This window comes from Triturus cristatus, chromosome 2_1, assembly GCF_964204655.1.
Source record: "Triturus cristatus chromosome 2_1, aTriCri1.1, whole genome shotgun sequence".
Lineage (NCBI taxonomy): Eukaryota > Metazoa > Chordata > Amphibia > Caudata > Salamandridae > Triturus > Triturus cristatus.
Window position 1 is genome coordinate 631564282 of NC_140581.1, and position 27445 is coordinate 631591726.

The window sequence follows — 27445 nt, forward strand, 5'->3', positions numbered from 1 at the left end:
TGTATTTTGATGGGTCGAAGCATTCTACTGCCTTTCTACCATGATTATTTAAACTGGAGAACCCGTGCTGATACTTTGAAGGCATTAAGCAAATATAAATGAAGACAAAAGAAATTATGGTGGGAAAAAAATAAAACATTAGTTATTACAGAATAAATTTGCCAAATATCTTGTGAATAAACGCATACAAGAACAATTGGGCTAGTAGAAAGCAAGAATGTAAATACTTTAGGAGAAGATTGCAGAGTATTTTGATTCTAGCACAACAAAGAATGCAGCTGAGTAGAGGCTCTGGAGAATTGCAGTGATTGCTTTATTGAGTTTAATGAACCAGGTGACATTTTCTTTTGAAATCTAATTTAATGTTGGAAGTTATTTTTAGGTCTGGCACTAGCCAATCCCTTTAGATTTTTTCTAAAATACAAAAATACATTTGGGGCTTTCAGCCACATCTCTTCATCCGTTGATCTGTTGTGTCATTCACATTGTGCTTCTGCCCACTATAGCATATAGCATGCGGAAGTGGGTCAGCCTACTAAACCCGCTGATTCACTTCACTTTGAGTGACTGCAGTTCGCTCTCTAACAAGGAGCACATCTTCGTACAAGCTAATTCCCTTGAGTGCCAGTGTTTTGATCTTACTTTATAATTACTTTAGTGTTGCCTTTGTGTTTAGAGCCAAATGTTGATAGCAGGACGGTTCTGATGCACATCCCATCTATTTCAGATCCTGTCTCCTGCTGCTGTAAATTCCTTTGAGTGTTTTAATGTTGTGGCTGTTGCTTTTTCACAGCATACAAGATTGTGCCCCTTTGAAACTGTTCTGTATTAAGTTATCCTTTTATTATTTTTTTCCCTCTTTCTTTCTTTCCTAATATCTATCCTTCCTTTTTCTTTCCTTCCTTCATGCTTTCCTTCATCCTTTTTCTTTTTTCCTTTCTTCCTTCTTCTTTCCTTCTTTTCTGCAGTCTTACAGTCTTGCCTACTTTTATTACTTTTTCACTTTCTTTTTGTCCTTTTTTCATTCTTCATTCTTTCCTTCTTACCTTCTTTCTTTCCTTTTTTCTATCCTTTCATTCTCTATCCTTCTTTCATTCTTTCCTTGTTTTCTTCTTTCATTCTCTTTCTTATTTGCCTTTTTTATGTTTTTTTCTTTATTCCTCCTTCCTTCGCTCTTGTCTTTTTTCATTCCTTCTCTTTCCTTCCTTCCTTCTTTCTTTTTCTTTCCTTAGCTTTATTTTTTCGCTTTCTTTATTTCTTTAGCTTTTCTTCCTACCTTTCGCTTTCTTTCTTTCTTTTTTCTTTCTTTCGTCCTTTATTTCTTTGTCCTTTCGTTTTTACTTTCATCCCTTCAGGGCCAGGGAATACTATGGTAATGTATGTTTTTAGACCAAAAGCCATTACTTTCATTCTAGAATTTTTATATTCTTTATTTCTCTTTTTCTTTCTTATCTTCTTTCTTTTTCTTTCTTCCCTTTCTTTTTCTTGCATTCTTTCTTTTTCTTTCTTTCCTTTCTTTATTTTTCCTTCTTTCTTTATTTCTCTTTCCTTCTCTTTCTTGCCTTCTTTCAATTTTGTCTTAAATTTCTTTCATTCCTTCTTTCCTTCTCTTTCTTGCCTTTTTTCTTTCCTTTCCTTTCTTTCACTTTCTTTAGCTTTCCTTCTTTTTTCTTAATTGTGTTTTCTTTTTTCAGATTTCTTTCTTTCTACCTGTCTCTTTCTTTCCTGATTGGCTTTTTAAGTAATTCCCTTCAGTGCAAGAAATACTATGGTGATGTATGTCTGGCAGCCACAACCGTATCTATTGGCTTTGCCAATGCTTATTTAACTTATTATTTTTCTCTACTACTTTTGTCTACAGTAAAGTAAAGAAAGTGTAGCACAGAATGAGCTTCCTTGCTTGTAAAGCAATTGTTTGAAAAGATTTTTGTCAATATTCTTGATTATATTTACTTACAAATCTTGTAAGTTTGGAATATTTCTTGTAAATATTGATTCTGTCTGATCAATGCTGAATGGATGTGATAAATGATCACCTCTTGTGGAACTTAAATTATTAGAATTGCCACTGGCAAATAATCAAAGATACCTAGGATGACTTCAGTATGTTGCTGTACTCTCTTAATCATGTCATCTTTGTTTGAACTGACCAATAGCTTAGAGCTCGCTTTGGGTAGATGCATACACAGGAGTGCTGAAATTAGTGGTAAATAATTTCTCTTTTCACTGTATGTAGAATGAAGGTGCAAAGAAAACCTCTCATGGTAATGATAGTGACGAGGACTCAAGTATTTCCAGAAGGGATGAACCTGACCGGGCCGTTTTGATGTTCAAGCCATTGGTGTCAGATCCAATCTACATACATAGAAAGTCTCCTCTTCCACGATCCAAAAAAATTGGTTCAGTTGAGGTAAGTGTTACATTCATGACCGATAAAACCAAAATTATGCTTAGGATTTATATCAGTGTATTCTTGTTAAATCAGCTTTGTCCATGTTTACCATTGAAATTAAAATGGCATTCAGTATAATAGGTTGTCTTTTCTCTTTGGCATATGAGAAGACACCAGTTGAACGGTCAAAACTGACCTATTTGAAAAAAAGAATTGGAAAGTACCACATATACCCAACTCCTAGTCTACGTCTTTGTAACACATTAAAGCTCTAAAAAGTTAACAATAATTTAAAATATCAGAAAGGCATGGGTTAAAGTTGAATGGCAATTTCTAGTTTTTGGATGTATGTTTTGTGTGGCAAAGACGTGCATAAACAGCACTTTGGCAGCTGGAATCAGAAATAAGACCATTTTTTTCAGGGTGGAGGAAGGTGGACTGGGGCTCAGCTGAGCACATTTGGGGAAGCTAAATCCAGGAACAAAATCAAGATAAGCACGAACAAAATGTAATTGCTTCAATCTTCAACTGTATTATTTGTGTGCTCTGTTGGTACACCTTAATCAGTTTCACAATTAACCCCTATCATTATTTTGATTTTGATATACTGTTCCAAATGCTAATATCTAAATTTCGCAGCTAACTTGCATTTAGAAATCTGAGTAAGAGAAATATTGTTTTTCTTTGTACAAAACCAAACCGAAAACCTTATTGAAAAGTGTAGGAGACATTATCTTTCTAATGGATTAGTCTTACATATAATGTTGGATATAGCAACATAGGAAAAACTGACCAGAGAGAGAGGGAAGATTGAATAGGCATGTTATGCATTAATTTCTTGAAGCATAAGCTATAAGTTTGTGTCTCTGAAGCCCACAAAGACATACATTAGGGGTCATTGTTTTATTCTTAAGCTTATTGATTAGAGAAATAGCAATACTTTTTCTTTTGTGATTTATGAGTGTATGCGTTGGAGAGTTGATTTGTAATGCAATAGTGCCAGACAAGGTCCTTTTAGTACATTATGCAATTTTTCTACATTCTATTCAGAAAAATGTAATTTGGAGCTCTACTAGTTAGCGCTAATGTTGTACTCCATGTTGAATGACGGCCTGATTAAGCCCACATTAAGCCTTCTTGGGCTTTAGATCTATGAAGAGCATGTTAATAGACTGCTGGTAGCCGATCGTAAGATTGGTTAACATTATGCAATCGCATATGCATGCAGCATGAATCAATCATGCAAAATTAGCCTCAGTTTAAACGTTACCAGTATTTACTTTGCATTCTCCTAGCCAACGTCAAAAAATATTATCCATGATGTTCCTGTTTGCTGTACCTTATTTCAATGTCATGGCATGATTGTTTTTGACTGCTCTTTGTATAATTGGTCACTAAGATGTGTCCGTCTACAGAAAAACGCCTATTAAAGACTGATTTTTGTAGACCTACTGTTGTCTCAGTGATCATTTAGACTACGGTTTCAGCTTGGTGTACAAAGGGTGCAACAAACTGTATTATTTACTTTTTTATCATATTGCTCTAATGTTTCTAACTTTGCATGCTTTGCTGTTTTTTGCCCCTTTTCTCACTTTCAGGAAGAGAGCCCCCTGAGTGTGTCTAGCCCAGAGTGTATTGGTACCTGGATGCATTACACCAGTGTGGGTTCTGGGCGTCGAAGACGCAGATCAGGGGACCAAATCACTTCTTCCCCTGTCTCCCCTAAATCATTGGCTTTCACATCCAGTATTTTTGGCTCATGGCAACAGGTTTTTAAAATTTACTTCATTTAACATTTTATTACACACACAAACCTGCAAACAACTGTCTTTAAGGACATCTAATCCCTTTGTTTCAGATTAAAAAAAGTTTCATTGGTCCTATGGGTGAGCATTGTGAATTGGTAATTTCTTCATTTTACTGTTGAAAAGGGAAATGTGTCATTCACACAATGTAACTAAATGAGAAAAGTGTTACCTACTTTAAAAATCAATCTCCCATTTTGGGTTATTTCTAGATTCAGCATAGTCCCTTAAAATACTACTGCCCCCCTCTTAGGTTTAGTTGTCCTTGAAGACATTTAAAAAAGCATTGCTTAATTTGGTTATAGGTCAATGGGTTTTTTCTCCTTAAGGTGAATAACATTGTAGGATGAACTTAATTATGCCTTAAATTTATAAATCCAGGGATGTAGACTTTTATTTTAAAGCACCCATATTTGTTTTCTAACCTTGCACTCATTTTTCCCCCCAAAAATAAAAAAAGAAACGCAACATTCCTTTTAAACTTAGCTTGTTAGGCAACATGGATAAAAAGCAATAAAAATAGAAAAGAGCGCTTGTTCAGATTAAAGATCTCTCTCTCTCTCTTTATATATATATATATAAATCTATACATATATATATCTATAGATATATAGATATATAGATATAGATATATTATCTACTGGCGGTCGCCAGTAGATAGTTATAGTTAGGACCGAGTTCCCATAGGAAATCTGAAAATTCTATTTTGAATAACTTTGGCGCCGGTTGACTTATCTTCGTGAAATTTTCAAAACTAATGGGGCGCTCCGCTCAGCTCCTACCCTGAAAGTCTCAGGGTGATTCGTCAAGCGGGGGCTGAGAAAAAAGGGGGGTCCCAAAACGCATTTTCCCATAGGACCTTTAGTCGAAGGTACAGCCCGAACGGCTGAACAGAATTACTTGAAATTTGGCAAAGAGGTAGTCCTCAGGTCAGGGATGTGCCTTTTGCATATATGGTGTCAATCTGTTCAGTAGTTCCTGAGAAAATTGCAGTTAAAAGTACATAAATATCTACATGCGCGCACCGTGCCGTGGGCAAGCGTAATTCTGATTGGTGGTTAGATGTCAGTCAACATTCGAATCGGTCGAAATCAGGAAGTGTCGGACGCCATTTTGTGTGTGGCAGTGAAAAAGAAAGGTGGAGAACGTGATAAGGGGGCAGGATAGAGAGTTCCTGACCCCCTAGCCTTTGTCAGGGGGTCCCTGAAGGACCCCGAAGGGTGAAAAAAACATTTTATTTTTTTTCCAAAAAATCGCGGGGTGTGCGCACGGTGAAAGACCCTTAAAAAAAAAAAACATTTTAAACGAGCCATTCCATATTACAGGATACAGTCAATCTATAACTATATACATAGGTAGTTTATTGTAAAATAAATATATAAAAAATATAATACATACATAAATTAGCATTTACAAAACCTTACAAATTCACTAAAAAAAACATAGGTTTCACACACGTTATAGTTAGAAATTAGCATTTAAAAAACCTTGCAAATTCACTAAAAAAACCATAGGTTTCACACACGTTATAGTTAGGAATTAGCATTTAAAAAACCTTGCAAATTCACTGAAAAAACCATAGGTTTCACACATGTTATAGTTAGCTGGACATTTCACTCGTAAAAAACCATTGAAATTCCCCCGTTATAGTTGGTTCAGCTAAATATAACTCGCGCGACCGCAATCCACTGCTGATGACGTCACATATTACATCACTGATGACATCATCCAGTGAATAAGTGTCTTTCTGAAAAAGAAATATTTTTATATATGTATATCTAAAGGTTAATGGAAGAATAAATGGGTAAATAAGTGTCTAAATGGATGGTTTTTTTTTGTAAAATTAATTGTATAACTGACTTATTAACAGTATCCTAGTGAATACAGTGATGTAATATGTGACGTCATCAGCAGTGGATTGCGGTCGCGCGAGTTATATTTAGCTGAACTAACTATAACGGGGGAATTTCAATGGTTTTTTACAAGTGAAATTTCCAGCTAACTATAACGTGTGAAACCTATGGTTTTTTCAGTGAATATAGATATATATATATATATATACACACACACACACTCGTATTAGCTGATTAATGTGTCCGCAAAATTGAACAGATGAATGGTATTGGCTGCTCCTTTATAAAAGTATGTCAAAATTGTGCAATATACCGCTTCTAAATGAATGTTACAATGGTTGAGTTTTACATAGCTTATCCTGTAACACCATGCCATATTAAACTATTGAATATCTCTAAATCATGAAGGGCAAGATGAGTAAGCACATTTTATTTTTCCATGAATATTTGTGTTTGCTTTATAGGTACATACAATGATACAACACACCCATTAATTTAACTTGTGTGTGCTGTGAAAAGGATTTAAACCTGGCCTGACTGAAGTAGACATTTAGGCTATTGAACTGTATGCTAACAAGGCAGAGATGATGGCTCTAAAAGCACTGTACTTTACTATAGCAATGAACAAGTGAAATGCATATAAGTGCAAGTCTTTTTCAATCGATTCTTCCGCTATTTCCTGTGGAGTCGCACTGTCTGAATTATCCTTTTATTTGTTAGGATCATGAAACCTTTTTTTTTTAAATGTGGGTGTTCCTGTCTGTATGTGGCTGTACATCATCATTAGGAAACCTCAGTAGTTTTACATATTACTACCCCATACATGGAATTTTTTGTATTTCTGCTGTTCACATTAACCTGCTTCCGTTTTGCCTTAACATGTTTCCATCTGCCTTACGATGGAATGCAGTGCTTTTTATGTTTGTTCTTTTTCTCTGCCTTTTCTCAACTTTCTTCCTGTAGAATGGTGGTGGGGTAGGGGGGAGAATTGATATTGAAATGAAAGCCTTGTCAGTAAGAAATCAGATAACTAGTGCATTCACTGCTATTTCTACAAACTTTTTGAAAGCTTATCAAAGTGTTTCAAAGTTAGATGTTGTAGAGGTCCAATGCTTACATACATTGTCAGAATCACTTTAGGTGAGCATATCCTGTAGGGGAAGTTCCATCAACTCAAGAATCGATGTGTCCCATATCTCTTTATTGGTATTGACCATGAAGTACCGCAAGTTGTGTCCCAGTAGGAAGGCTCCATTTAAGCAGAGTTTTGTTTTTGCACATACTTTTCACAACTCTTGATGTAGGTTGCAGGGTTGTCACTATCTACAACAGATGTTGCCCTCTCTCACATAGATAATGTTGATTTAAAAATCTACACTGCAAACATACTTTTGAGCGTTTTAAAAGGGACCCTTTACAGATGCACTGTGCATGTTCATCTGAGGGTGAGCAACGATCATGCTTTCCTTCGGAGGGGTTCTTGTTTTTTCTGGTACTTAGTCTTCCTGCACTCTATCCATCACAACTCTTTGGAATAACCTGCATCTCAAGAACAGGAAAAAAGGTTCTCCAAAGAATGCTGTCCTATTAGTAGAACTTTGGAGCACACCAACTACTAGAGATCCTAATGGTGTTAGTACTAGTATATTGCTAATATAATTACATAAGTTTGCTAACCACCACACCCAATTCCTGTTGCTTCAGCATGTCATTCAGGAAACCGAGATTAGCTTCTATGCTGATTCCCCCTGTTTTGGGCAGTGTCATTCCTTTCTTCTACTGTTGATCATTCCTGTAATGTAAATGTTTGAATTCTAAGGAATAATGCCTCCCTCTGCCACGCATGCTGATGACAATGAACATTGCATCATGTCTGGTCATGCACTAGAAGTGTACACATATAAACAAACACACACACACTTTTACACTTGCCACCCAGCTCCAACACACTCAAATGCTACCAGTCAAACTTGTTAGGAAACATGGATAAAAGCAATAAAAAAAGAAAAGAGCGCTTGTTTAATTGGAAAATGTAAGTGGATATTGACTCTTCCACTTAGTGATTCTGATTAAAGATACATATGTATATATATCATATATATATGTATGTGCTTTATAAGTTGCTTGCTTATGCAGAGCTCATCTGCTCCACATCCACCACCTTCGGATGAGTCAAAACCACTGTACCATGACCACAGCACATCTTTGCTCCGCACTCACATTGCATGCAATCTCTTTACAAGAACAAATAGCCTGCCATTCTTATATGCAATCCTTATTAACTTCATCATGCTTTGCATTTGGAATTCTTTACACTTCACCCACAGAGGCCCTTCCAGAGGTTTTGCTGTACTTCTTGAGTGTCTGGTGTGTTCTGATTTAGTGGACTCAATTTGCTATGGTGTTTTAATCCAGAGAGATTTGAGAATGGGTCAATTAACTTGGAGGAGGAGTTCCTTGATATCGGTCTGCAAGGCTTACTTTTGTTTGTGTCTATGCTGCTTTAGGTCTGTTAGCTAAACTCGTCCATATATCTTTCTGTTTGTGGAATGCCTGTTCTATCTTGAGCAAGATAACATTTATTTTTAATCACTTTGATTCTCTTGGTCAACTACCATAATTAGGATTTAGACCAGCCCATAGGACACTGCAATACCAACCCCCCTCTTCTCACTAAATTCATATTTCGCCATGCAGCTAACTTCTACTCACTAAACCACAGACAAGTGCACCCACCCGAATATTAGCTGCCTCCTCCTCCTCTTCATCATCTTTCAAGTAGCTATTAACTACTATGCTCATCCTCTTGAACTCCCACACAGTACTGGTTGACCGCCCACCTGGAAAATGGGTCTTCTTTTTTAAGGACATTGATGATGTGTTAGAATACTATCAGCCTCTCTCTCACAAATTATTCTTTGCAACCTCAATCTCAGCCCTAACTATAAAACCACAATATCTTATTCAATCAGTTTGTCTCTGGCCAATCACTGAAAAAGACATATTTCTTTCTGACACACTCGCATGGCAACTTACTGGACCTTATTGTTCGATCCAAAACATTCAGCTACTCTCCATCTCCATTACTCTATCCACCGTCAATGCCATCATACACTACAACCACCTCGACCCTTCCGCCCAATACGCCCATTACAAAATGGAAACACTCCCCAAACATCCTTCCAGGACGCTTAAATCAAATTCACGATAACCTCACACCCATAAGAAACTACAGTTCACAAAGTGCTAAGCACAATATTTTACATAAGCTATCGCGTATTAATTTCACCTGTATCCCTGTTGTTCGCAGTTCAGGAAGACTCCATTTACCGTTGCATTAAAAACGTAAATGTTTACACTCCTTTGTAAAATAGAGGAAACCCCTACCACATAAAACTTTTCATCTTCTAGAGAAGCCCTGAATTCACCATCAGGCTTGCAAAATCCCCCAAAGATTTTTATAAACAAATGTTATTGTGTCAATAGCCAAATGCAGTTTGGAGCTCCCAAACACAGGAGGCGGTCGCCATATGTCACACCACATATTATTGATATTGACATCTGATTTTTAATCCCAGCACATGAAAGTTCTATAGTACAGTAAAACGTGAACTGGGACTGAAGAGCACTTTAGCCAAGGCGGTGCAGCAGTCTGCTTGATTTGTCCCCCCATTGATAAATCTACTGCGAGATGCCAGCCGGGCCTTGTCCATCAATTCACTCTGCTGCATAAGTAATAGGTGACGGCGTGCCAAACCCCAGTCTCCCCTAGACTGCGCTGCTCAAGATCTATCAGTTGAGCTTCTGATCTCAGAAGGGATTCCTGGTGACGTTTACGGACGGCGTGCAAAAGGACATATATATGCCCCGAAGAGTCGGCTTCATGGCCTCCCACAGGGTCCCGGACGCATTTACCGATCCCACATTAATCTCTAAATATCGCTCCATTACCTGATGTATGTGTGCCTGATAGTGTTCATCCCACAGCCGCCAAGGGGAGGGCATCATCGAACGGCCTGTCAACACGGGCCCATCTGTATCCCAAGCACCACCGGAGAGTGATCCGACAGGCACCTTGGTAGGATCTCTGTGGTCCTCACTCTGTGGGCAGCACTGGAAGGTAAAAATAAATAATCATGGCGGGAGTAGGAATCATGCACCCCGCAAAAATATGTGTACCCCTGTTTCTCCAGGTGGAGTCTCCTCCACTTGTCTGTCCAGCCCATCCCCTCCACAAGAGAGCCCAACCTTCTGACCTTCTGCGTGCATGTGCTCCCTGTTTCTAGCCCTATATCCTTGGTCAGGTCCATTACATCATTCCAGTCCCCTCCCACTACTGCTAACCCCTCCGGTATCTGACCAAAGCATCATCAGGCGCTCCACCAGGGACCACAACAAGGGTGGGGGGGGGGGCATAGACGCTGCCTAGAACTAATTGTTCCCCATATAGGGTGCCCGTAATGGAAATGTATCTTCCCTGTGTATCTGTCCATGACCTATCGTGCCCATATGGGACCCTGCAATGAAACCATACCGCCACTCTCCGGGACCCCCTAATGAAGCCCAAATGGAAGACCTGGGTGAATCTGTACCTAGAGAGGCACAGCGTTTTGGTACCCAATAGGTGGGTCTCTTGAAACAACAGGATGTCAGCTTGATATTGTTTGGCCTGTCGGAGAATTGCGCCTAGTTTTATTTTGTCCAAGACCCCTCTCACATTCCAGCTGACCGTCTGAAGCCCATCCCTGGGAGCAGGTGTTTTATCTGTATGGAGATAGCAGTGGGCGATAGAGTAGCAGCATAGGAGGCCAGTGCATGGTCGCAGCTAAGTAGGTAACTGTAGCGTGGTGTATTGGTGCTGCACAAAAAACAAACATAAATTCCCCAACTCCCCCCCCCCCATACCGCAAAACGGTTGAAATACCTGTTGCGGCAGGGGTGAAGGGCCGACCCCAACGGGGGCCCGCAACCCACTCCCGCCAAGGATTCCCCAAATAATCAGCCCATGAACATTGGGTGTTCCCCTGGACTATAGAGAGTCTGTTAAGAGTATTAGCCCCCTCCACCTTTCCCCATCAGCCTGTGTCTGCATTTCGAGTGATCTCCCCATGTGTCAGTTGACTAGGAAGCTGCATTCTCATGTTGGGGTGCCGAGGTTTCTCTATTGAGGTCGCTGCAGGACTTGGAGCATTTGCTTGATCTCGATCTTCTGTTCCCCTTTATTTCGAGCTTTGGTTATCTGCGGACTACATCACCAGAGGATGAATCTGATTCCAAGTGGGGCTGTGTATTAATCAGAGTTCACTCTTTCGTCCGTCCAGGAAAAGACTTCCTCAGGAGTCTCAAAGAAGAATGTGCGAGACCGAAACATCACTCTCAGCCTGGCTGGGTACAGCAGCACATACAGGAGTTTCAAATCCCTTAGACGGGCCTTAGCCGCTGTGAAGGATTGTCGCCTCTGTTGGACTAGCCTGGTTCGGTCTGGAAAAATTAGGATATGGCTGGAGGCGTATGTAAGGGACTGCTTCTGTCTGGCCAGTTTTAATATCGCATCCCTGTCATGATAGTTGACAATCTTGGCAATGACGGGTCTTGGCCTGGTGCCTGGGGGCGGATTCTGCAGTAATGCTCTGTGGGCCCTCTCAATTATGAAGCATTGTGATAGCAAGTCTAGGGGCAGCCAGTCTGTAAGCCACTGGGTTAAGTGGCGCACCCTATCATTACCTTCACACCCCTCCGGAAACCCCACAAAGTGTAAGTTGTTCCTTCTAGCCCTGCCCTCTGCATCTTCTACGCAAGACGCCAATCCTCTTGTGAGGGTCTCCAGAGTGGCCACCTTTTTTTGCAAGGTAGTAACAGTATTCTCGACCCCAGACAGCCTTGTTTCGGTCTCTGTGATCCGCTCCACAGCATTACGTAAGTCTTGCCGGATAAGCATGACATCGGAGCCCACCGCCCCAATCTTGGCGTCCAGTGTATCTCTGGCTTGCGTTCTAGCAGCCATTAACGCAGCATTATCTGGCATAGTGCAGGCCGAGTCGCATTGATCCGGCGCCTGAGCCCCTGCGCCAGTGTATGCGGTCCAGCGTGCTCTTTTTGGAGGAGCCCCCAGGCACCTTATCTTTCGTAATGGTGGTGTTCCCTACTGGCCCACAGGGCCAGGCACCGACCGCGCTGGCGTGCATCCGTCGAATGGCTCGGGCCAGCCCTTCGTTACAAGCTACTCCGGTGTTGCCAATGGCAAGGGGCCCACACACTCTCTACCCCCGATGGCTCGGCTGGCTGTTTCTCGGGTGGCTAAGGCCAGAGAAGAGGACTCCCACCCACCAGCCGCACAGGAACCTAGCCCAGGCGCTTCTGCAGGTAGTCACGTCCCCTCCCTCCCCTAATGGGCGCCCGCTCACTTACAGCCTCTGATCTGAATCCTCCATTTCTTCAGGCCGGGCCCAGGTCACAAGCCAGGTCCAGTCGTCACTCGCTCCTCGCTAAGTACAGATAGCCACCTCCACAAGGGTCAATCGTGGCGGAGTATCCTCCCCATGGGCCCCTTCGTCCACATGCGCTTCTGGCATGCCAGGCCCAGGCCTCGCAGGACCCGTCTGCAATTACAGTGATTTGGTGACCCAATAGAGCCAGGGTGTGCATTTGATGGTTCCCTGGAAATTCCCCCAGGGGAGCAGATCCACCGTGCAACAATGGGCCACAGGGCCCACCCCCAACAGTATCTTCGGCCGCAGGGCCGGGCAGGACTCCTCAACCCTGCCTGGCAGCGCAGACCGCTGCCGCCCACTCCCGCGGTCCGATCTAGCTGCCAATTACAGGAGGCGTGCCTCCAGTTCCCTCCCACGGAGCGTCACTCACCAGGCTGCCACACTGGTCACCACACCTCCCCGGTGCAAGGCCGCAGTCACGGCCCAGCCGCCGCCACTGGCTGGCCTCTCTGTGGTCTAGGTCTACCCGCACTGTCAAGGCACCTGGCGGACCCCCTCCGTCGCGACACACACGTCAGGTTCACGAGCGCGACTCCAGGTTAAAGCGGCTTCCTAAGTCTCGCCGCGGCCTCCGGTCTCCTGCCACATCATCTCCACCAATCCGCGCTGCCAGGAGGCCTCAACCGCAGCCCAACTCCGTCCTGCCAGCACATCTCCCGGCGCCCCTGTTCGCCTCCACTGCTGCCTTCCACGATAGTGGTGTCGATGGAGGTCTTCCAAGCCGCCACAGGGACGATAAGGTTGGATATTCGACAGATTAGAGAATGGACTACGGGAGCTCACCTAAAGCTCGTCCACCATGTTGGACAGCTAGGCCACGCCCTAAAATCCACCTGTTTTTTAAACATTTAACCTCATCACCATGCTCTCAGTCCCATTGTATTGTCCACTCCGTCACACACTTGTTTGCTTACCTGTTGTACCTGTAACACATTCCTTCTTTTTGGCTGAATATTTTGCATCTTCTCTTAAGTGATCTTTAATATTAGAACTAACATAAAACACTTCACTTAAGCCTCCCATTACATTGCTCCTGCTGTTCCCAATATCTCTATTAACCCCTGTAGTTTCTTGCCCTCATCTTCATCTGACCTAATAACGAAACCATACAGCTCACCATCTGACCCTTTCAGTCCCCAAATCCTAAAACTTCCCTGCTTATTTGCCATCTTAGCTTGCATCTCTTTTTAACTACTCTTCCCAACACGGGCACAGATCCATCTTGCTTTCAAATGTGCACTAGTCATAACTCTACCGAAAAATCCAACGCAAACCATTCTGCTCCTACTCACGCAGTCTCTTTCCTCCATTTCTTACAAAAATATAGTGAACTCATGTTTAACCATCTTCCTCACTACTCACAAATTTGTGATCCCCTTCAATATAGATGTGTGCTCTACTTTTCACGAAAACCTTTTCTGCAATAGTTCCAACTTGATAACTTCTGCCTACCACAGTCACCTTTTCTACAGTTTCGACTTGATCTCCCTGCTGCATTTAGAAGTGTTGATTATTCACCTCTGTGAATTTCATCAAATCTCTCATACTACTCCCTTATTGTGTCTGGAGCCTCTTTGTTCTTCATCCTTTCTCTTTTTTCAGTGGGTATTCATGTTGGCTCAGACCTAGTCTGTCCTCTTTTCTCTTCATACCTCAACCCTCAGCCAAATCATTACTTCTTTTCACTTGTTACCCAAATCTTTCTCTGTTTACCCATGTTGACTCTACACCTAGAAACAGACCTCAAAGTGCCATAGAATTAATATAACTAAAACAATCTGATCGCCTCAGATTCCTTACCTTAGAATATTCCCCAAGCATCAGATTGGAGCTGGACATTTTTTGAGCAGTACCTCTGCGCACTTGTAAGTGGTGTTATTTGGCTCCACGTTGTCTGAAGCGGAAGTTATGTACGCAGAGCCCATAAGGGCGCCACCCCAGCATGTTGACATCAGTTCTTTCTTTTCTGCGTCAGCGCAGATCTGCCTCCATCAATTTTTGGCTGACTTTTTTCTACATTTTGTTGAGCCCTTTTGCAAGACTTTCTCTCCCAGTGTGGTAGGATGACCTCCAAATAAACAGTGGTGTTTGAGACCTGTAGTTCCTGTGACAGACCTCCATCTGGTTTGCTTTTGGTGCTAGGAGCCAGACTACAACTCCAAAAGTTGAGGACTTCCATGCCATAAGCCCCAAGGTGCTGAGGAATAGCTCTTTGAACATCCTAGTTGCCCGACATTGGTTGCATACATGACACTCCAGGTCCTGGTCACGAGAAAGGCCCGTTACGGGTTAATTCCAGGCGCTCATCATCAATTAGGCTCAAAGTTATCTGGTCAGTCCCACAAATGTCCCAAAAATCAAAGAAGGTGAAGTACTTCTTTGGACGAGGTGTGGGAAGGATTTTACTCTTGGCCCCGCTCCCACGCAGAGCCTGCCTCTGAGTCCGCTCTGTGCCTCTCTGAATTTCCTGGAGCCGGAGCAACCCCTGCCCGCACTGTTAGAACTTAGAGGTCATGCACCTCATTTGTGGGAAGCCCAACCTCCTAGAGCACCTTTGGCGGGTGCTCCACTGGATTTCTGACAGCATGCCCACCCTCGGTGCCAGTCTGGTCTGGTTCTGAATCTTGAACAACTCTGATTGCTAGACCATGACCATCCTCGGAGCCCTTTCCAGTGATGTAGTTCTTGATGACACCAAACCCATAGTCTTACCTGACAACAATATGTCCACTCCAGTGTCGGTTAGAATTTGACCTTCAGAGTCGGCACCTGTGCCTCCTTTTTTCAACAGCAAAAACAACAGTTGATGGACAGAATGCAGAACAATGTCATACATTCACCCCAGTACAGAGATCTGGACCTAAATCCATCGTTTTTTTGCTCACCATGCCATTCCAGTTTGAAGCCAGCCATATGCAAATCAGTCTTGACCCTTTGCCTCATGGAAACAGTCCAGCCCGATCTGCCAAACCAGGTCCTCCCTGGACTGGAAACAAGCATCCTAGGACCGGTTTCGGGGTTTCACCCCTCTTTAGCCAGGATAGCTTGATTCCAGTGGCATGGAGAGCACAAGACCCACGTCTTGGCATACCCGTCCAACTCGGGGTGACAAATGCAAATACAACAGTTGATGGACAGAATGCAGAACAATGTCATATATTCACCCCAGTACAGAGATCTCGGCCTAAATCACTGTGCCACTGGAATCTAGCTATCATGATTTGCTTATGGCCAGGTCTAAACTGGGGTGGCATGGTGAGCAAAAGAATGATGGATTTAACCCAGATCTCTTGACTGAGGATGAATGTTTTGATTTGTTCTGCATTCCGTCCATCAAATGTGTGTCTTTTGCTTTCTTGGCCTAAGTGCGCCAGGTATGCCCAGACGTGGGTCCTGGGCTCACTGTGCCACTGGAATCAAGCTATCCTGGCTGAAGAGGGGTGAAACCCCAAAACCGGTCCTAAGATGCTTGTTTCTGGTCCAGGAAGGACCTGGCTTGGCAGTTCGGGCTGGACTGTTCCCATGAGGCACAGGGTCAACACTGATTTGCATATGGCCAGGTCTAAACTAGGGTGGCATGGTGAGCAAAAGAATGATGGATTTAATCTAGATCTCTTGACTGGGGGTGATGTTTTGATTTATTCTGCATTCCGTCCATCAAATGTGTGTCTTTTCCTTTTTTCGACAGGCATGGAGAGGAGCATGACTGGAGAGGTTCTGAGGATTCTTATGGGTACACCAAGCCCCTGGATGAGACCGAAGATAACTAGTATGAGGAATTGGCAGATGCCAGTGGTGTGGACGCCACCCCAGACCCTGGGCTGGTCTCTCCACAGAATGTGGCTACAGTGGAAGCAGCTTAATTTGCATTTGTGGTGAGAAGAGCTACCAAGGTCCTGGACCTTACAGTGGCAGCCAAGACGAACGTCCTTCTCAGGGCCTGGGCCAAGTTCTACACAAGGGCACCAGTGCAAAGGATTATTGCCTGCTGTCATCGCCCTGATCTTGGGAACCCATCTTGCCTCACACAGCATATCACCATAAAGAGCCTGGTTATCCAGGCCTCCACCTCCAAGCTCAACCATGGCACGTTTCCTACCACACCACTGGATAGAGAATCCAAGAGGCTGCACACTTTTGTCAATAGGATGTTCCTTTCCCCTAGCCTTGCACTACTTTAGGTGAACACCACATGCCTTTTGGGCTCATACACCCATAGGGTTTAGGATTTATTTGTGCAGGTGCTGCCAATAGTTTTGGAGGAGGCCTGAGCCATACTGTCACAGGCTATTGCAGATGGTAGAGAAGCGGCAAAGTTCACCATTCACTGCAGGCTGGCTTGCTAGGCAGAGTGATTGCTTAGTTAGTGGCTTTCAGGTGCCACCACTGGCTAAGATCTACAGGCTTTTCGGGGTATGTCCTAGCATGCCTTATGGTTTTGCCTTCAATGGCACCCTTCTCAACGGAGACAATTTAGATTGAGTGCTGGAGCGCTTTAAGGACAGCTTAGGCACTGCCATGTACTTAGGCCTCTCCATGGCCCCACGCCAACCACATTCTGCCTTTTGTGTCTACGGTGGGGGTAACCAACCACGTCTACTGCTGCACATCCACCAAGGCCAAGAAACTCCCCAGTCCTTTATTGGCCACAGATGGCTGTTCCCACAAGCTTTGTGGGACACACAGCCAGTGATCCACCCAGTCACCACCCCCTCACCTTCAGCCTCAAAACCAGTTTAGTAGTATGCCCTTGTACCATCACGGGCACCCAGTTGGCAGCTGATACCGTCATCACCTGCCCCGCTGGCCATCCATAACATCGGACAAGTGAGCACTACAAATTATTTGGCTGGGTTACTCATCGCTTTGCTAGAAGCCCCACTACCCATGCCAGTCCCCAGACTGGCTGACGGAGGACCGCCTCTCTCTACTCTGTGAGGAAGTTCAGGCTCTTGTCGCCTAAGGAGCCAATGTGATGGTACTGGCCTCAGAAGTAGGTCATGGTTGCTATTCCCGCTCCAGTCTATTCCAGAAGGAGGACAGAGGGTTCTTCCCTATTTTAAACCTGCATCCTCTCAATTTCTTCCTGAAGAAAGAGAAATTCCGGATGCTCATGTTAGCTCAGGTTCAACCTTCCCTAGACCCTGAATGCTAGATGATTGCGTTGGACTTGCAGGACTGCATCCACATTCCGGTCCTGTCTGCCCACAGACTCTAACTGCGGTTCACAGTGGGCCAGGAGCATTGCAGGCCCTGTGAACATTTGCCTCACAAGCGACCGTAGATATTCACCAAGCTGACGGCGGAGTTCCATTCTTCCCCTACGTCAATGATTGGCTGGTGAAGGCTGGCTCGTCCTAGGCAGTCATCTCCCATCTCCAGACTACGGCAGACCTCTTGTATTCACTGGGGTTAACTATAAATGTGCTGAAGTCACACCTGACTTCCTGTCAGATGCTCCCTTTAGTCTTAGCTGTTCTGAATACAATGCAGTTTCTGGCCTTTCCTCTGGAATGGTGACTCCAGGATATTCAGGCTACGATTCTGATGTTTCAGTCTCTGTCCTGGATTTTGGTGAGACTGACTCGGAGGCTGCTGGGCCTCATGGCCTCCTGCATCCTGCTGGTAATACCTGCCCACTGGCATATGCAGGCTCTGCAGTAGGACATGAAGTCCCAGTGGGAGCAGCATCAGTGGAATTGTTCCGACCAGGTCCGGATATCCACGGGAAGTGCAATCAACTGCAGTGTTGGCTGACTAGCAACGATTGGGTCAGCGACAGACCCCTGTTCCTTCCCCACCCAGACCCTTATCCCTTTCCCACCCAGCTGACTATAGTGACAGATGCATCACTCTTGGGCTGAGGCGGCCATCTGTGAGAGGTGGATAGCAGAGGACTATGGTCTCAGGCCGAGTCTCCGCTCCACATAAATCTTTTGGAGCTGAGAGCGATCCGACTGGCATTGAAAGCCTTTCTTCCTTCCATCAAGGGAAGGATAGTTCAAGTGTTCACAGACAATACCAGAGTCATGTGGTATTGCAACAAGCAGGGTGGGGTGAGGTTGTGGACCCTTTCTCAAGAGGCTGTGTGTTGCTAAACATGACTGGAACGTCACAGCATTTTCCCCTGGTGGTTTAACATCTAGTGGGTCCTCTTAATGCCAGAGCGACAAACTCATCTTTTGATCGTCGATGCTTCACAGTTTAATGATGGCTCCATCCGGAGATGGTGTAAGGTCTCTTAGGACGTTGGGGAGAACCTTGGTTAGATCTATTCACCACCGTATTTCTGATATACCACTCCTGCCCAGAGTTCTCAAGAAGATCGAGAACGACTGGGCCCAAGTTATTCTTGTGGCCACGTATTGGGCACGGAGAGTATGGTATCCCAAACTCTTTAGCATTGATCCTCCGATCAGGCAGCCCTTTGGTGAGAATTTACTGCCAAAGCAAAAGGGCAGGATCCTGCTCTCAAACCTGCACATGCTCCATCTTCATGCGTGGAGATTGCGCTATGGCAGGTGACAGTCTTTGACCTTCCTCCAGAAGTCTGTGGTGTCATTCTGGCAGCCAGGCGTCCCTCATCCAAGGCAGTATATGCCTGTTGTTGGGTCAAATTTGTGGTCTGATGTGCTTCCAAAAATGATGATCCAATTTTCTGCACCTTTGCCTGAAGTTCGGATATTATTTTTCTTGCTAGTCCGGCAAGGCTTAGCTTTGGGCACTGTTAAAGGGCGTTTTTTGGCATATCTGCGTTCCTGCGGCTGCCCGACCAGCCCTCACTTGTTTTCTAAAAATCAACAACACATTTTCACTCCAAGACATTTCTTCGTGCCCCTGTGAGACTTGAATCTTGTTTTGATGTTGTCAATGAGCCTGCCCTCGAACCTATGCATAGTTGACCCCCTACGTCTTTAGACCATTAAAATTATTTTCCTAGTGGTCATTACATCGACCAGGAGGATTAACGTACTGCAGGCACTTTCTCCGCATACTCCTTACACAACTTTTATTGTCCCCATATAAACATGTGCTTAGAAAGCATGATTCTTCCCTACCGAAAGTGGTGACACCTGTCAAGAATTCCTGTCATGCGAGGGGAGGAAAAACACGCCCTTATGTAAACAGGAGAGCTGTTACATAACTCAAGGAAAACACGCCCTTATGTAAACAGGAGAGCTGTTACATAACTCAAGGAAAACACGCCCTTATGTAAACAGGAGAGCTGTTACATAACTCAAGGAAAACACGCCCTTATGTAAACAGGAGAGCTGTTACATAACTCAAGGAAAACACGCCCTATAAAGGGAGGAACCGGGAGGTACAACGCTGTCGGATATTGTGTTTACACCGACGTACCTGCTTAGTGAAGAGCAGTGTTCCGGAGTGGTGCTCCAGTAAGGCAAGAACGGAGGTAGGTCGAGTCGTTACTCCCTGGGCCGTGTCTTGCCCCATCGTCACCTGTGAAGGACCCGGAAGCTCTACCGGATAACCATTGAGCTTCGCTTTTTGACTCGGCTGAGTCAAAGCGCAGTGGCGCTTTTGCTGGTTGGAGTCGTAACTCCCAGCCCGACCAGAGATACAGGGACTGCCAGCTGTAACGCACACCAGGAGGTGTTTGCCGCGTTACAGACTCGGAAGTCCACGGGATCGATCGAGCGACTGCTCTCGGTTCAGTCTTCTTTGCTTGTGATTGGGGTATCGGTGACGCATCACCAGGAGGTGACTCCGCGTCCCGGTGCAGTCTGAGGAAGAGGTTGAGCGGCTGCTCCCTTCAGGTAGAGACCCCGGCTGGGTGTTTCCCTGACTCCTCGATTCTCCCCAACACTCTTCGTGCCCCTCACAGCCTACCGATTGGCATTGTCGGCCATTTCATTTCTGCCCTCTGTTGGCATACGCCGGGATCGGCGTATATGCAGAGGACGGTTAGGACCATCCGTGCTGTGGGCTGGTAACGTACTTAGCCTAGAGGATTCCAGTGACTATAACCTTTGTTTATTCCTTGTATTATTTTTGCCTTCATTAAAATAACTAAACCTTCACAAGTGGTTGCGTTCTCATTATCGTGTCTGTTAAACGATCCTGAGACGTTCAGGGCGTTACAACACCTTTTCACGTAGGCCATACTATCTCATCGACAACCTTCTTTGCTCCGCCTCATCCTTCCAAGGAGGCGGAGAGACTCCACAGCCTGGTCCCAAAAAGAGTGTTCTCGTTTTACATTGATCATACCAAGAAGTTCCGGGTGGGCGATCAGCTCTTCTTTGGTTTTGCTGGGGCGAAGAGAGAAAAAGCATTGCAGAAACAGACCATTTCAAGAGGGATTGTGCGCTGCATTAAAATCTATCTGCTGCACACTTGCCAAAAAGCAACCCCCTAAGGGGTTGTGTGCTCATTCCACCAGAGCCAAAGCTGCAACCACTGCATTAGTTCGCACAGCGCCTGTCCTGGACATCTGGCAGGCTGCAACGTGGGCTTCTATGCACACGTTCACTAGGCACTACTACCTGGACAGTCGGGTCTGTTTTGTGACAGGCACTTTGCCCGTTAGGTCATCCAGGACTTCCTTAACTAAATCTGTTTGCAGACCCACCTCCGGAGAGGTACTGCTTGGGTATCTATTCTAAGGTACGGAATCTGCAGCTTTAAGTCTTTATCAGATAAAACTAAATCTAAATCCGGTATTTGTAAAGCGTGAACTACTCACCCCTAAGGGTCTCAAGGCGCTGGGGGCCGTCGGGGAGATTAAGCTAGCTATTGCCCAGAGTCACATGGTACTGAGCTGCCGCCGGGGATTGAACCGGGAGCCCTGCGCCATGGAGTTAGCCGCCCTTGCCATTGCGCCACACCTCTCCCCAATCAACAAGTTAATGCCGTATCTGGTGGAGACTGCATCTACCCGCAGATTCCTTATTGACTCTTCCATCCTCCCCTCTCTCCAAACAGATTTTTCCATGTAGGGTAATCTTTATAAATAGCTTAGTGTCTGCACACTGGTACATAAGCATGTCTCTTTACTTCTGGCGTGGAAAGATTGCAGAAAGTAACTGATGTCAGAGCCCTGGGTTGGCACCTTTATTGGTAATGTGCATGTCATTTCTGGCACAGCCGACGCAGAGACAAACAACGTCACCTACTGGCGCATAGAGGTACTGCTCAAAGTTTCCAGATACAGTCTGAGGCCTGTGTAATATTCTACGGTAAGGAACCTGCGGCTAGATCGGCCCTACCAAATAAGACTTTAACGAAGGTAAGTAACTTCTTCTTCTCACCCAGCTATCAAGCAAACATTTTTAATCAAAAATGTCCTATTAGTCGCCCACTTGTATAATGTAAGGCTATTAAATGCAGTTTCCTGCTGTTTTATTATTTCACAAAACGTCTTTTACATTGTACTGTGCATATGAAATTTCTAAAAGTCCTTGTGCACATGTATAAACAAGTAATATACATAAATATTTTACATTGTACAGTGCATATGACACACTTGCAACAAAATATTCTTGTGCGTATATATATTTCTCCAAACCTGTTACTTCACCAACTCCAGTGCTTCCTGGTACAGTTAACAGATGGCACAACTGGGAGAGTCTCCAAATTCTTTTCCTTATTTCCTCTCGTATATCATTTAACAATCAAAGTGCATTGTGCAGGTGTGGTAAATAATTTAATTACCGGGACTTAATTTGATGCGGAAAATCTATAATAATAGCTCAGTAAAATAAGAGGCAGAATCCGTGGTATTAGAGGTTCGGAACGGGCTTTATTCCAAAATCGATTCGAATCGAGGACTCCATATTCCATCACCACGAAGGTTCAGGAAGTGAAGGGCCCCCTTTATTGACAAGTAATCATTTATATACAATAGGCATTACAGTGAAACAAATGCAGGAGGCGTAACAGTTGATAGTAAAGATAAGAACATACATGCGTCACTAAAGTAGGTGTAACTGGGCGTAGCTTAAAGAACGTCATTGGATATGACGTCATAAATGGGTGGTTCCATGAAAGAATTTCGCAATGTCAGCAGAAATACTTGGCAGAGATGCGCACGCAGCAGCATGACGTGTGATTGACGTGTAACTAGGGGATGAAGGGAACTTGACATTTAGCTCTACATGTGGAGACAGAAGTCTGGGGTTATGTCAACCTAATCCCAAATCATATCTAATATCCTATGTTTAAAGAACTGTGTTATCCAGAAAGAAAGGTCTTCTTAGGATAGAATCTTATTCTATACTGACTATACTGTCCGTTAGTGCGTGTACAAGCGTCTAAGTGTCTACACTAGATGCGAGGGCAGAAATCTTCCATGGTAATAGAGCTATTAATTACTTGCATGAAGACAGAGAAGCCGGGCCTTTTGCTCGGTAGCTGAAAGAATGTTTACTTAAACTACTAGACAGGAATGCATTGGATAGGGAGCGGAGCAAAGCAGATAATCTTGAAGGTGAAATACAGTTTTTGGCAGGCAACAGGCTGGAGTCAGGCATCGTTAGCCGCGCAGGGAGTAGGACAAAGTTCATGGGTACAGATGCGAGCTCAAACTGGAGCTTTCAGAGGCAGAAGGCAGAAAAGACTTGATGGCAGAATCAGGGCCTACTCGCCTGGACTGAAAAATGGGATAAGTGAACCATATAAAGCCGGTGGCCTTTCATACTTAGGAATAGAATATCCGGCCCATTCATGGCGGGTCTGAAAGAGGACATGTTGACGGTGGACGCACATGTGTTTGCGTCTTCATAACTGGAACTGGAGGGAACATACATGTACTTGTGATTTATACATGAAACCGTTGGGGTCCAAGATAGGGGACATAACTGACCATAAAAATCCATATTTCCACACAGGTTATACATAGTCATATATATTTAATTACCTACTGACAGTCACTAGTAGGTAGTTAATGTTAGGACCAGGTTTCCATAGGAAGAGCAGTTTGTGATTTGCTAATAACTTTGGTGCCATTTGACGAATCTTCACGAAATGTTCAAAACTAGTTTGCCAGTCACTTCAGCTGCTGTCTGGAAAGTGTTGTGGTGATCCGTCAAGCTGAGGCCACGAAAATGGGGTGGCCCCTAAACACTTACCCCCCCCCCCCGATTTAATTTCTGCTGAACCGAATTACACCAATATGGCAGAAAGCTAGATCTTGGTCCAGAAAGAGTGCTTTTGTGTTATTGTTTAAATCTTTTCAGTAATTTTCGAATTATTAAAGTAAAAAAGTTTATTTTTATCTAGAGATGCGGATTTACCGCGGTGGATCCTTGGGTCCATGCGCCAACCGCAATGCCTTGATTGGCTGGCCGCAACCTGAGAGGAAAGTTGTAGTCGCCATTTTGTGCATCGGGACTCGGTTCTCAGGTGGGTGAGGAGGAATGGAATTTAAAAGTGATAGGAGTCGGGGTAAAGGTACCCTGACCCCATGAGACTGATGGAGAGGTCTGAGAGGGGCACCTCATGGGCAAGAAAGTTTCCCAAAATATTTTTTTTGAATGCACGGGGGTCCGCGGATCCACCACATTGCTCAGCACTACCCCCCTGTGTGCTCCGTGCTGGATCCGCAGACCAAGACTCTAATTAAAAAAACACATCCACCAACTCACAGACCTTCTCATCTCACACACTTAGACTTACACACCCACACAACTACTCATACACCCACTCACACAGCCATCCAGCCACTCACACACCCACTCACAGACCTACAAAACCACTCACACACCCACAACGCCACTTACACACCCACATAAAACCACTTACACAGCCACTCACAGACCCACACAGCTACTCACAGACCCATACAGCCACTCATAGACCTATACAGCCACTCATACACCCCCTTACTCCTGCACAGCTACTCATATAACCACTTACATTACCACTCACACACAGCCATGCAGTCACTCGCACACCCACTCACAAACCTACAAAAGCACTCACACACCTACTCACACACCCATACAGCAACTCACATACCTATTCAGAGACGGAGAAAACAACTCACACACCCACTCACACACTGACTCATCCACTCATACTCACTCATGCACCCACTCACAGACCTACCTACAAAACCACCCATACAGCCACTAACACATCCACTCACACACCCATACAGCCACCCACACATCCATTCTCACTCACAAACCCACAAAACCCCTCACACTCAGCCACCCACTCACATACCTGCACAACCACTCACACACCCATGCAGCCACTCACACACACTCTTAGAGACCCACTTACACAGCCACACTACTACTCACAAATCCATACAACCACTAACAAACCTACACAACCACTCACACACCCAGACAGCCACACCCGCACAGTCATTACACAGCCACACACACACGGTCAGTGATACAGCCATAGAAATGGCAATAGCATATGTTTGTTTTAAATGTGTTGTTTTTAGTTTTCGTTGGAAACGGATCTGTGGAAAGAGTTTAAAAGACTTGGTGCATTGCATTTATATAAAGACTACATAAGTTACCTTACCTTCATTTTTTAGTTTTAACATATATAAGAATGAAAGTGTGAATAATTTGTATTTATAAACTTGTGAAAATGTATTTTTGTAAATCTAACCTATTGGTCAAATTGTAGTACAATTTATATTTTTTTTAAAAAGTTGACATTCACACAAAAAAAAACAAAGGTTACAGGAATGTTATATTCAGGAGATAGTATAAAAAGTAGAAATTTACTGAAAAAAAATCAAAGGTTATAGGAACGTTATAGTTAGGAAATAGCATTAATAAAAAATCCTTAGAAATTCACACAAAAAATGAAATAAAGTTTACAGGGACGGTATAGTTGGGTTCAGATTTTACACACACAAAACCATAAAAATTCAGCAGTTAGTTACCTGAGCTAACTATATCTTACGCCCAGCAATGCACTGCTTATGACTTCACATGGTACATCACTCCTGGTCAGTGACATCACTGATGGCATCACTGGTGACATCTCAAATGTCATCATCCAGCAAAGTGAACGTCAATATACTTCATAAAATACCATTTAATTTGTTTTGTTAAATAAGAGACGGAAACAGGTGAGAGATGTACAACAGAGAGCTCACTGTAACCTTATTAGCTACTACACTCACATATAACATAGGAGAGATTTCTCAGCGGCTAGTCCTGTGTCTTCTAAACCACTACTCAACACTAATGAGCAAAGTAAGATGTCTAACCATACACAATAGTCTATTGCAAACCACAACAACACCATTCGTCAACCTGGAAAGAGGTTTTAGTGCAGACGTCGGTTTTACACACACCACTACAACATACACCCAGTAGGGAGGTCTTTGCGGACAGACCACCGTGTCACAAACCACTAGTAAAATGATTCTTCATCTTAGAGAAAAGTGTCAACGGAGAGGTCTGTCTGTTGCAAGCCATATTACACAGAGCCATCACCCTAGAGAGTAGTCTTAGTGAACAGATGAATTTATTGCAAACCACTACTAAACTCATTCATCACTAAAGAGAGAGGTTTAAGCAAAGTGGTCAGTATGTCGTAAAGTACAACTATACTCAGCTATCAATGTGAAGTGAAGTCACAATGAGCAGCTTAGACTGTCACAAAGCACTACCAAGCACATACATTAGCAGGGGACATGTGCCGGCGTAGAGGCTAGCTCACTGACTCTTTACAGAGGTGGATTACAGGGGGCCTAAGTTATAGTTAGCTCAGGTAACTATAACTGCTGTATTTCTATGGTTTTGCATGTGTAAAATCTGAACCTAACTATAACGTCCCTGTATTCTGTGTTTTTTTCAGTGAAAATATATATCAGTATGTCTCATTTGCTAACAGGAGAATTCTTTCTATTTGAATAAACAACAGTTTTTTCTCTACTTTGGTGAAAGTCTATGACCCATTTCTGGGTCACCCCAGGACAGATGCTAACAAGGACGTGCAATTTAAATCACTGTAAGAAAAGAATACTATTATGTACATTTGAGACACCATTCACTAATATGCGGAATTTAACATTAAAAATAATCAATGCAAAGGATTAAATCATAATTCTTGAAATAGCCCTTTATATCTATCACAGTCGTTAATGATTAGAAAACCAACATTGTTTTTTAACTTTAGCCATCTCTCATAGGTGAAAAACAAGAGATGCACTCAGCTTGCTCTTTGTGAAGATTAAAGTGTATATTGCATGCTAAATTCAATGGATCCCTGACATTGGAAACCAGACTGCCATATGCTATTTCAAATTTGAGTGTGGAAAAGGCAAATTCTAATTATGAAATAGAGTTGCCCACATTTGTCATGAGCAATTATACAGTTGTGTGGGAAAAATGTAAATCATCCTATGGCTCACTGTTTAGTGAAAAAAAGCATGAAAAGCTTAAACATAGTATTTTGAACATACCTAGGTATAAATGTAACTCAATATAAAACCTACATCTGAGAGGGTTGCCACTTAGATGGGTACAGAGCTTGGTTCTGAGGGGCACATTGCTTCCCCTCCAACTATTCTGATTTCAAGAAGAGGATGGTGGATAGCATCGGATGGCAGTTGTCCTGAAGGCTCCAGCCTGACCTCCCCAAGGCTGGTACTTTGATCTACTCCACTGTTGACACAATCGACCTTCCCACCCTCATGTGCACCCTGGAATTACCAGCAATGTTCTTCACTGGTTCTCCTCCTACCTTTCCGACCAACCAACACCAGTTTGTTCACATGGAGACATCCAGGTCACAAATGTTCACTATCATTGGTCGAGTGACCAAGGGCCCAACACTGTCCCCTGTTATCTTAAGCCTATAGATGGAGCTGCTTAGTGCTTTACTCCTACACAAGAAGATCAAAATTCACTATTATGCGATGATAAACAACTTTGTTCGAAAGTCTCCTCTGATTCACTTACA

At 43.7% G+C, this 27445-nt stretch overlaps 1 protein-coding gene across 2 annotated transcripts in view; it reads left to right on the plus strand.

The window, feature by feature from the left end:
- PPIP5K2 (diphosphoinositol pentakisphosphate kinase 2) overlaps positions 1 to 27445 on the plus strand; it is a 1583220-nt gene that overhangs the window by 1002634 nt on the left and 553141 nt on the right. The window contains exons 24-25 of one of the 2 annotated variants that reach the window (XM_085632566.1): positions 2237 to 2410; positions 2815 to 3841. In XM_085632566.1, coding sequence (XP_085488692.1) covers positions 2237 to 2410; positions 2815 to 2904 — 264 coding nt within the window. In that variant the 3' untranslated portion in view covers positions 2905 to 3841. Of the gene's footprint in view, positions 1 to 2236; positions 2411 to 2814; positions 3842 to 27445 lie in introns of those variants that run through there. The other variant, XM_085632565.1, reaches the window with a different exon arrangement.